The sequence below is a fragment of the Sipha flava genome, unplaced genomic scaffold (genome assembly GCF_003268045.1).
Source record: "Sipha flava isolate LNK unplaced genomic scaffold, YSA_version1 48_pilon_pilon, whole genome shotgun sequence".
Lineage (NCBI taxonomy): Eukaryota > Metazoa > Arthropoda > Insecta > Hemiptera > Aphididae > Sipha > Sipha flava.
Genome location: NW_020273306.1, coordinates 485687 through 498347, shown reverse-complemented (window position 1 = coordinate 498347; position 12661 = coordinate 485687). Strand labels below are relative to the sequence as shown.

The 12661-nt window shown below is 31.1% G+C and overlaps 1 protein-coding gene across 1 annotated transcript; it reads left to right on the top strand.

Moving 5' to 3' along the window:
• LOC112690107 (alanine--glyoxylate aminotransferase 2, mitochondrial) lies at positions 1-12652 on the top strand. The gene is made up of 8 exons (XM_025564033.1): positions 1-99; positions 4533-4624; positions 5124-5305; positions 5379-5502; positions 5724-6113; positions 11677-11991; positions 12067-12333; positions 12515-12652. Exons 1-8 carry the CDS (start codon positions 75-77, stop codon positions 12629-12631), a joined length of 1512 nt encoding a protein of 503 aa, XP_025419818.1. The 5' UTR covers positions 1-74; the 3' UTR covers positions 12632-12652.
• Positions 12653-12661: the final 9 nt, after the last annotated feature.

Genomic DNA, 12661 nt, shown 5'->3' with positions numbered 1-12661 from the left:
CGCAATATTGTTTTAACTACCAATGTCTATTGTTTGTTGAGTCTTCACATCTGACTTAATAAATCTCGTCAAAGATGAACAGTTGGAGTAAATTCAGAGGTATGTTAAAATCACAAACCAATAATTTGAATATAATATATGTACATATGTATTTGGAAACGATTTTCATTTATAAATATTGTTAAGCTCATCACATGTGCAACAAGTAGTTAGAATTGTAAAACCAATTCAATGAACTATTTTCTTATTATTTGCGTCAGAGGTCTAAAACATTTAGGAGTAGCCATTTTGTCGTGACCCATTTTGTTGTAAATTATAATAAAATTACAAATTACAAATTTTCCTATGATCTTTATGTAATTTTTATTTTATACTATTAAATAAATTAATACAAATAAATATGTACTACGTGGGGCGTATTTAGGGGGGTGATATGGGTGTTAAAACATCTACCCCCATCGACCGTATTTTATGGTATTCCACCAAATTTCAAACTTACTGTATAATTTGTATAAACCTTGTGTACAACTTGTAGGTTTTACATATACTGTCTTAATATAATAATTTATATGAATACGTGGTATTTATTAATGTAATACGGGGGGGGGGAAGCAGATCCCCACTTATCATAAGTCTATTACATTTTAAAACATCCCCGTTAAATGAATCCTGGATACGCCACTGCGTTCCACAGAAATTTTGGCGAATCTGTGAATTCTTAATTTATACAAATCTTTATTTCGGCATCTCCAAAATGTCTTGGTTTTATCGTTGTTATATGCATCAAAAACATACGTGTATAAACATCATGAGTAAACATTTCACGGTTCCTTATACTTTTTATTGATTTCATTTTGGCTATGAATTACTGGTATTCAATTAAATTCTTGTACTTAATAAAATTAATATGTATAATATGTTACAATTAAGTATAATTTGTACTTCTTGATGATTTTCAATTTAAAAGAGTTAAGTACAAAAATTATATTAGTCCATATTTAAAAACGAAAAACGATCGAATTTTTGCACCAAACGTATAAAAAAATATTAAATATAGGTATCAAGCAATAAATATTATCTTATCTCAATATGTTTAAAATCTTTATTGCAATATAGGTAAAACTAGTTAGGGATCTTTTATATAGCACGCTTAGAATCATACCCTATATAGTATATGCACAATAAAAATTAAATATTTAATGCACGCCGAAATGGCCTCTACGTCGAAATTATTTAACGCAAAAACGTCCGATTCCCTCACGCCAATTAAAAATAAAAAAAGTTCGGAAAAAATTAAGTTTTTTTTGAAACTTGATTAATAATTGTTAATAGAATTATAAAATAATTTAACTATATTTGCAATGTATTTTTCATATTTACACTACTATTTAAACATAGTACTATTATTTATAATAGTGTACATCTTATACATAAAAATGGAGCTAAAAATGTATAACATTTCATCAATTGAGAATGTCTGGGCTGATATGGCTCAATTTTTTTTAATTGTTCGTAATTGACAGGAGAAGGTTTTTACGAAAAAAATGTTTGGAAAAGTGCTATTGTTTAATAAATATCGATAACTGCGCAATTGAAAATGAATTATTAAATGAAACTCTAAAAAAAACTATTAAAAAACTATTATTTTATTTTTGGTATTAAATGATGGGTATTGCATAAATATTAAATAACAAGTGCCAAAATAAACAAGAATGTTAGTTCGAAAAATTATTATGCATTTCAATTAATGATTAGACGCGATCAGGACATTTTTCTACGATGTTGCGGCATGCATAGGCGTGCGCACGGTGGTGGCCGGGTGGGCCGCGGCCTCCCTGCGGACTCTGGCTTTTTCTTTAATAAATGTACAGTCAACTCGCGATATAACGAATTTCAAGAGACCGAGCAAAAAGTTCGTTACATCGAAAGTTCGTTACATCGAAATTCATTATATGAAAAGCATAAATCAACAAAATTTGTTTAAACGATGTTTAAAAGAAAATTTAAAATTTATTAGATTTTTATAATTACATACCTACATACAATATGAGATTATTATTAAATATTTTATTAGATACATTCATACATTTTTTGTTTATTACATACATACATATTTATTTTTTAAAAAAATAGGATTTTTATACGTGGCGTGCTCTCGAACCATACAGTTTGTGTTGGCGAAAGATAGGATAACAAAGAATATTGTACACTCTGTTGCATTAAGGGATTGATATTGTTTTTTACTAATATTGTCATTATTAGTGATATATATAATTTTAAAGGATCAATTTTAATAAATTATTAAAAAAATAAATGTTTGATGTTTTCTTTATTTTTATATTTCGTCACCGTTCACAGCACTCCATACCTCTTCCACTTATATACCACATCCTTACACACTTATTATTAAATTAGTAATTTTTTTCAAAATAACAAAACAATGTTTGTCGGGTCAGCTAGTATAGTATAATCATATAAATTAGTTGAGCATAAGTCTAGCAATTAGTTTATTACATTGATATATATATTACATTACGTTAAAGCACCATTTTATGTAGATTATTTTATAATTGTATTGACAATTTTATTGTAAGAAATTAACAAGTATGCAGTGTTGTACATAGATAACTAAAATATTATCTAGATAAGATAACGGATAATATATTAAAATTTCATCTAGATAATAAACAAATAAAATTAGATAAAAACATAATTTTAAACAGTTTTATCATTCAGAACTTACATTTGTAAAATGGTTATTTTTCCATGAAAAAAAAAATTATTAATTATGGTTTAAAATAATCTTGATTAATTTTGCTAATTTAGACAACATTTTCCGTCCAACAGATAGTTTTGTATTTCGTCAATGATGGTATTTGCTTTAGTTGTAATTGTACATCCAACCGTTTCAGGAACTATTTTTTTAGATGGCCCAGGTTTCCCAAGCCTGGGGTTATCTGTTGTATCAGAAATTTCAGAATCATCTTCATGAATCCGTTTCCTCTCTTGAGAAATAAATTTATCCATGTTAAATTGAGAAATAAAGACAACTAGTTACTAACGTCGAACAATCGAAAATAACTAATAACAATGATGATCGATGGAACGTTAACGTAACAAAGTATGAATGTACGTATAGGATACTAAAAATAGTATTACTAATGTTATTAATACTGGTCTCTGACGGACAATTTATAATTTTTAATGCATATCTGTATGTATGTATTTTATATTTATGAAACTCAAGTTTGATTTAATAGGTACCTATATCATAATTTTAAAACCATTCCATATAAATCGTTATATTTATTTTATTTAATTGTACGTATTTACTAATAACTAATAAGTTATTATATTACCTTGTTGCTATATTCTCTGTATTCACTAACACGATTTAAGATCTATATAAACTAATACTATATAACCGTGGCCACTATTCAGTGGTTGGCTTTTTTATTATTTACCTATTACTTTAATCTAAGTTTATACATTGTTTATGGAACGTCCCAGCCAATGATTGACGTTTTATGTCCATGTGATCACACAATTATTATCTATATTATTATTATATGAGTATAATATTAGTTATTAAGTATAAGTATATTAAATTCCGGGCGGAAGCATTGGGCAGCAGGTATCGTCCAGTCGTCGATTATACAGAAAAAAAAAAGTTAATCGTTATAAAATTGAATGGTATTATTAGAAATACGTTCATTTTTATATGTTGTCTGTGTGCTGTGTAAATAATTATACAACACCTTTTTTTCGTTTATAAAATATGTATATTTAAAATTTAAAACGTACATACGGTAACACTAAGTGTTTATTATTTCTCGTTTCACTTTCCACAAAAAAAAAAAAAAAATATCTTTTTAAAAATTGTCTATATAATTTATCTTAGATCACCATTTTATTTAAAAATATGGATAAAAAGATACTTCAAATTATTATTATCCAGATAAGATAAAAAGATTCATTTTTTAACTAGATAATGCATAACACTGCAAGTATGTAAGTAATATTATAAGTTTTCTAGATTCTAGAAAAATTGAAATTAAAAAAAAATAAATTGTGAAATTTCTAGATCGGGTAAAGTATGGGATCTATTCAAATAGTACCAGAATTGAATTTTTAATAGTTACAAAAATGACTCTTTACTTGTTGTAAGAAAAATGTTGGCAGATTTTAAAAGAAACAAAGGCAAAATTTCCATATCAAAAACCTTCTATGTATGAGCGTAGGTAAGGATAATTTATGGGGGGAGGGTTGATATATTTAGGTAATAATTTTTATTATTACTTATTGGTTTAATTCTTCTGATCAAGATCATGTACACAGACCGGACAAATACACGCAAAAAAACAAATTATGGTAAAACCAATACGTTCCTCGTTTAACTCAGAATTTAATATGTATATGGGTTAAGTGTTTAGGTTTTTACTGAAGGCATAAGATACATATTTTATGACAGTAAATAATTTTAATGAAATAAATATAATCAATTTTATTTGAGTACGACTTTTGATTTTTAGGTATTTATGGAGAGTTGATTAAACATTATACAACGTCGAACCAGTCTTTTCCAGAATTACCTCCAATTGACTTCAAACCTTTACCGTATAAAGTAAAGTATTCATTTAATTGTATTTAAGTACATTCTGATAGAAGACAGAATTTAAATGTAGTAAAACTATTTACGTTGGAATTGTATAAAACCTAAAAAATACGTTTCATTGTGTTGTATTTTGAAGTTTATTTTAGCTAAAGTTTTGGATGGATAAGTTGCACCTATAATTTGTAATATATTTATAAAAATATTTTGAAAATTGGATTAGATATACCTATATACAAGTACATTTTAATCAGTTATTCTCAATTTTTTGGTATATAAGAAAAAACTTATAAATCATGTAAATTTGGTTTTGAGATTGATATTTTACTCGATAAAATAATTTCTTATGTATTGAAATTTGAATTTTAGAATGTGAAATACCTGTAATACTTAACCCTTTTAACAACTTAAGTAGAATAAAATCATATTTTAAGAAAAAATATAATACTTTTATAATATTCAATAAGATTTTAAAATACATAAAAATAAATGTATATAATACATTTTTAAGGGTCCATCTTATGAAAAAGCACAGGCTATGCAATTGGACAATGTGTTCCCTCAAGTGCAGATGTACGAAAAGCCATTGTACCTCCACGAAGGTAAAATGCAATGGTTATTCGACCATCAAGGCAAGCGATATTTAGACATGTTCGGAGGTATAGCTACGGTCAGCGTAGGTCATTGTCATCCGTCAGTATAAGTTTAGCCGTCACAACAGCACCGCGTTTGACAGTAAATTGAAAAACGAAACGACATTTTTCAGCCGAATCAACCAAGCCATGGCCAAACAGCTGAGCACACTGGGACACGTATCCGGGGTGTACCAGCATCCAAAAATGTACGAGTACGTGGAAAAACTGATGATGAAAATGCCGGGTGATCTGAAAGTAAGTACGTAAAACTTATATATTACCACCGGGAGTCAAGCTAATCGTACGAGATGACGGTTCGTCGAGACAACGAATACACCCGTTTAGCCAGATTGTGCCATTAGAACTCAAAAAAAAAAAAAAAATCGGTTCGGTGCAAAATACGCCACACTCCTAGGGCCCAGGCTATAGCCCGGTCCCGCAACACACACCGTGTACCTGACCGCGAAATGTTACAGACCGTGTACCTGGTCAACAGCGGTTCCGAAGCTAACGAGTTGGCCATACTGCTGGCTCGGTTACACAGCGGTAACCAAGACATCGTGTCCATCGAGAACTGTTATCACGGCGTGTCGGGTAACGTGCACGGGCTCACGGCTCAGTCGGCGGTCAAGTTCAACAACCAGCCGACCGGCAGTTTTGTCCATCACGTGATGTGCCCCGACGTATACAGAGGCATATGGGGCGGAAACAATTGCAGAGACTCGCCGGTCCAAACGCACCGGTGCTGTGAATGCAAACGGGACCGTTGCCAAGCCGCCGACATGTACTACGAACAGTTGAAAAACAAGTTTTCCTATTCGTTGCCCCGAGGAAAGGTGGCCGGTTTCTTCGCTGAATCTATCCAGGTTAGTTTGCACCAGGAGCGAACCCAGGAATTTTTTATTGAGGGGGGAGGGGGCAACATTTTTATTTTATCTGTTCTCTAATTATAATTATAGTTTAACTCAATACCAACAAATTACTTTTTAAAATATAGTATGGTTTATAAATTAAAGGTATATTATATAATCTATAAACTTTGTATATTGAAGACAATATGAAATTACACTATATACTACAGGGGTGGTTCCAGAGTTTTGGTTAGGAGGGGGGGAGAAGCAAGTTATAGTTCTACAAAATCTTATAACAAAAAGAAAACAACAATTTTTACAACAAAAATTCAAGTCGTCTATTTTTAAAATTGGCAAAAATATCAATAATATGATCTATTTGATCTAAAATATCTACTTTATGATACTTATACATTAATTACACATAATGCTGATAGTCCTGCGCCGAAAATTTCAAACCGATGCCTATCACCTGCCGAATATAATATATTTTGAAAAGACATATATATTATATATCTTTTCAATATGACGGTACAAAGCCCCCAACACTAAGGTGCACATTTTATGATATCATAAACATAGAACCTATACATAGAACGTTCTAACCTTTATATTAGATAATCTTGGTGTGAGTTCCAAATTATTGATCCATATTCTAAAATTGAACGAACAAGTGAAAAATATGACACGTAAACACACGAGGTCATTAAACTCCCAACAATTTCGGTTTAAAAATCCAAATACACGTATAGATTTATTAGAAATTACATTTATATGTTCTGTAAATGAAAGATCACTGGTGAATGTAATGCATAAATCTATTACTTAATATATAATTTTAATTTTTTATCATTTATTTGATATTGTGAATTTAAGTTTTGCTTATTTCTTGTAAACGTTTTTTGGAAGCATTTATCTGTGTTCAGATTAAGATCATTGTTTATATATCATAAATTAAGTTGATTAAAATCATATTGTAATTTATTGGAGTCTTCTAAAGTTAATGTAGGCATATAAATATTTAAGTCACACTACCGTGATTATTAAAATCGTTTAAAATAGGATTTAGTATTAGAACTTAAAGATGTTACGATTATGATTTGTTTACCGTTTTAAAGATATTTTAATAGCATTTTTTTTTTTTTTTTTAATATTGCTGGTTAAATTATATTTTATAAATATAATATATAAAATAAAATAAATAAATAAACTGGCGTAGGGAAAGTGGCGTCCCCATCGCCCGGTACATCTTAATAAACATATCGCAATTGTCCTACCCTGACCTTAATTGGTTGGGATAGCCTGGTCCTCCAGGTTGGGGGTTTGGCAACGGGCTAACAACCCATCACTGTAAAAATATCTTGTTAAGAAACCAAAACAAAAGCCTTGGGACAGAGTTATGGATAATGAACATTAGAATCGGACTGGACAAAATGGATTAAGGATCGGAACTTGGAATGTGAGAATTTTATACAAGGCGGGAGCCCTCCAAACGCTAATAGAAGTGGTTGAAAGATATAACGTACAGGTTATAGCGTTACAAGAAACTAGGTGGCCAGGAGAAGGAAGTTTCACGTCTAGCAATATGGTGTTTATGTACGGGGGAAACGAGAATAACAAACATGAGAACGGAGTAGGATTTCTGATTCATAAAAGTATAATGTCTCAGATCAAACAGTTCAAAGTAGTAAATGAGAGAATATGCTACATACGAATAAATATGAAACATCATGATCTGGATCTATAATTTGCACATACGTTCCTACAGAAACGGCAGATGAAGAAATAAAGAATAGCTTTTATGATTCACTAGAAAATATTTATGATACTCTACCAAATCACTGCGTTAAGATAATAATGGGAGACCTAAATGCCCAAATAGGACAGAAGGAAATACATAAATCTGTTGTAGGGAAACATAGCCTACATGAAAGAAGTAACGATAACGGGGTAAAGCTAATAAATTTTGCTATAAGTCGAGGAATGAATATCAGTAGCACACAGTTCCCAGAAAGAATATCTATAAATATACATGGGTATCGCCAAGTGGCGATATATCAGTCAAATAGATCATGTACTAATAAGTAATAGATACAAATCAAATATTACAAATGTTAAAAGCTATAGAGGAGCAGACGTAGATTCGGACCATTACCTCGTGATTGGAGTTTTCAAAAGTAAAATGGCAATAAAGTGGAATAATGAAGAAAAATTAAAAGCAACTCGAAAATTCGACGTTGAGAAGCTTAAAGAAGAAGAAATACGGAAAAAATGTCAGAAAAAGCAAAGATCGAAGAGATCAAAAGGTATAAACACAATCCAAGAGAATTCTTTAAAAGGTGCAATTAAATCTGGCTTTTTTCCACATATATTATACCTAGTAGATGAGAATAGTGCCTTGATCTGGTCCAGAAATGATAGCTAACGAGTTCAGAGAATATTTCAGAAAATCATTAAATAAAATGCCGGATAATGACAATAATGACCAAGAAACCAGAGCATATTATACAGTAGACCAGGAAGTACTAGCCCTTAGTTTAGATGAAACAAAAATGGCAATACACACCCTGAAAAATAATAAGGCACTAGGTGAGGACAGGATTAACTCAGAATTTTAGAGAATAGGAGGTCCAGAAGTAGAAAGGGAATTACATTCAGTAATTCTACAAATATGGGAAGAAGAAAGGCTTCCAGAGAGTTGGAATGAAACATTTATCTGCTCAATATTCAAAAAAGGAGACTAAATAAAAGTAAAAACCTACAGGGGGATAACCCTATTAAATACAGGATACAAGGTCCTATCATTAATAATATTAAAAAGATTAGAGAAATACGCTGAAGAAGCCGTGGGAGAATATCAATGTGAATTCAGGAAAGAAAGATCAACAACAGACCATATATTTGTCGTGAGACAACTAATGAAAACGCACAAAGAATACGAAAAGGACTTGTATATGATTTTCGTGGACTATAAGCAGGCTTATGATAGCGTAGACAGGGAAAGGCTATGAGAGGTGCTCAGGGCATTTGGTATTCCTATGAAAATTATCAAAATGGTAAAATTATGCAACAGTAAAACGTATAGCACAGTAAAATTAGGGAATGAACTGTTCATAGCTTTTGAAATTAAAAGTGGACTACGACAAGAGGATGCCATGTCACCCATACTTTTTAATTTGGCATTAAAAAGTTTGATCCGAGAGATGTCAAACTGATAAGCCTGGTCATCTGATGGAGGTATGCTACTTGCATACGTAGATGATATTATAATCACTGGAGACACTCAAACAGAAGTTCAAATAAATCTGAAGAAATTAATAAAGGCAAGTAAAATTATGGGTCTAGCAGTAAATGCGGAAAAGACAAAATATATGGTAGTAACAAGAAGACCAGAAGATAGCTCCAACCATAAAGTAGGAAATAATGAATTCGAACAAGTTAAAGAATTTAAGTACCTAAGAATAACTCTTAACAACAAAAATATTATGCATGAGAAGTAAATATGAGACTAAATGCAGCAAATCGATGTTATTTCGCAATGGAGACCCTCTTTAAATCAAAAACACTGTCAAAAAAAGTCAAAGAAAAACTTTATATAAGCTACATATGACCAGTACTGACTTATGCATGTACCACATGGTTCACAATCAAAGGTGATGAAGAGAAATTAAGAAGATTCGAAAGGAAAATCCTAAGAAGAATATATGGTCCAGTATTTAATACCAAACACACAATAATGGAAACTGAGATCGAATTCCCAATTAGAACATTTATACAAAAAGGAAAATATTGTGCAATTTGTTAAAAGTATAAGAATTCCATGGACCAGACGGATGCCTAATAAAAGGAGTAATGACTTGGACGTTAGCGGGGAGGAGACCAAGGGGAAGACCACGAAGAATATGGATAGACAGTATAAATGAGATATGGAACGCGGCAGCCCATGGTGTGGCGGATTGGCGAGTAATAGCGTATGATAGAGAGATATGGGAGGAGGAAGTTTTGACGGTAAAGATCCTCGATGGATCGTAAAGCCGGAGAAAAAAAAAGTATAATAATTAACAACATGCTAAACTATTGAAGACGAGCTAATTCGTTAAGCAATAAAAGTTTATTATTTAAAGTTATTCAAGTATCTTTGAAGTCATCAACAAATAATGAAAATTTACAATAACGCAATATGGAATTAATATCTTTCATAAACAGCATAAATAATAAAGGTGATAAATGACTATCCTGTGGTACTCCAGAAGTTACGTTTATAATTGATGAAAGTGATTCTCTTATTTTAACTTGTTGGGTTCGATTGGATAAATGAGATTTAAACCAAGAAAGGATTGGATCATGAACTCCTATAACTTTCAGTTTATCGATTAAAATATTTATATTTACAGTGTCAAATGCCTTCTTAATATCAGTGTAGACTGCTTCAACTTGAATTCCATTAGATTCCATTACATTTGTTAACGTGGATTTTGAGGTATGGACTGGAGGATATAAGCATCAGATAGAGAAAATTGGAGGCAAGGATGTATGTCGGGATGGTCCTTAGACCTTAGAGAAATAAGAATAGAGAATTAAAAGAAATGGGGATGGCTCAGAAATAAAAGAAATGAGAGATGTTTGTAAATTTGATACCCATTATGGAAAATACAGATTTGATCCTTCTTGATGTTGAAATGACTGATTATTTCCTAATTCTGCTTCAAATATGATATAATTTATTGTTCTTTTCACAAGTATGCATATTATGTGTCCAAATTTTTCTGCGATATATTGACCAAACGCATCAAACTGATCCTTCGTCTTTTTAGTAGTGGCTAAAGACTGCAACACTGCAACGTGCAAGTTATTTAACTCAGTTTTTAGTGAGGCATTTTCTATTTTCAAGTTATAAAATAGAACAGCTAAATTATCTAATGAACTTTTCAAACTAGAGACTTTTTTTCGTAGAATGTTAATTTATTATTTATAATCTTCATACCATTGTTGTATTTTTCTTCGATAATTTTAAGTAGTTGCATAACATCATTAATTGAATATTTGGATTTCGTGCTAAGAGTATTTGTGGTCCTAGTCTTTTTAATTAGAGTATCAATTTGCTTTTGCATTTTTATATTTGTAGCATTTTTCATTTGTTATTTAGGTAACTACTAATCTGTTATTATTTTTTAAACTGAAAATATACTTATGTCTAGTATAAATCTGATAACTATTAACAAATTATTTATTTTAACGTCGTATATGTCGTATATTAATTTAAAATGTAATAGATATATTGAAGTCATCATCCCTGTCTTGCTTAAACTGGGTTCCTAAAAAAAACCCCTTCATAATAGTCTTATTTATTAATATTTAGTAGGTACACATTTCTCGGATCCGTAGTGCACACTTCCAATTTCGGACTACACACTTTGTGTCGGAGTTGGAGCGGTAGTAGCTGTTACTATTAAACCATCTTGTATGCACCACGGGTTGTCACAAATTTCATTAATTTTTATGAGTTCTTCCTCGTATAAAATCCAGTACTGTAGTCAGGAATAAACTATGACCGTAATTTAATTTTGTATATTTAAAGGGAGTTGGAGGGATCGTTCAATTTCCGAAGGGTTATTTGAAAAAAGTCTACGACTTGATAAGAGCCAACGGTGGATTGTGTGTTGCTGATGAAGTGCAGACGGGTTTTGGAAGGACGGGCGAACATTTTTGGAATTTTCAATCACACGGTGTCACACCCGACATTGTGACCATGGCCAAAGGTATTGGGAACGGATTTCCAATGGCTGCCGTTGTAACAACACCCACGATTGCACGGTCATTGAACTTAGCGTTTCATTTTAATACTTTTGGCGGTAATCCTATTGCGTGTACCGTAGGTCTGACAGTGTTAAAGGTACCTTAAATGGGACGATAGGACATGATTAGTACTCTTTGTGTACATTAACTTAATCCTGATTTCGATTTACAGATAATCGAAGAAGAAGGTTTGCAACAAAACAGTTTAAAACTGGGAACATATTTCTTAGATAAGTTATGCGAAATGAGACGTGAATGGAATATAATTGGTGATGTACGAGGCAAAGGGCTAATGATTGGGGTAGAATTAATAGAAGGCAATCAAGACGACAGCGATCAAGGCCTAAGTAATCCTTTAAATGGCCGAGCCATTTCTCATATCAAAAACAATTGCTTGAAGATGGGACTTTTAATCGGAATCGGCGGAAACAAATCAAATGTAGATATTTTACGATTTAAAACATTAACATTTAAAAGACTTAATAACTTTAATTTTTATTTAAATGTTTCCTTTCCCTTTTTTAACGAATTAAAAATATACCATCAAAATATATTGTTGTATAGTTTGTAGTAAAAATTATAAATCAATTGAAGATTACAATGACACTATATTATTACAGGTGTTACGGTTCATGCCTCCCATGTGTGTAACAAAAGATGATGTTAATTTCACTATTGCTGTCTTGAGACGAGCTATGCAAAACTATTATGAAGCAAAGCATCAGAATAATCTTTAAATATATTTTCATTTATTCTAAAACAATAAT

What these genes read in the sequence shown, in the direction of transcription:
- LOC112690107 (XM_025564033.1), top strand. Translation starts at nt 75, where the DNA reads ATGAACAGTTGGAGTAAATTCAGAG. An exon ending in TCAAACCTTTACCGTATAAA is followed by an intron (nt 4,625 to 5,123) that starts GTAAAGTATTCA and finishes TACATTTTTAAG; the next exon opens with GGTCCATCTTATGAAAAAGC. An exon ending in AGCGTAGGTCATTGTCATCC is followed by an intron (nt 5,306 to 5,378) that starts GTCAGTATAAGT and finishes GACATTTTTCAG; the next exon opens with CCGAATCAACCAAGCCATGG.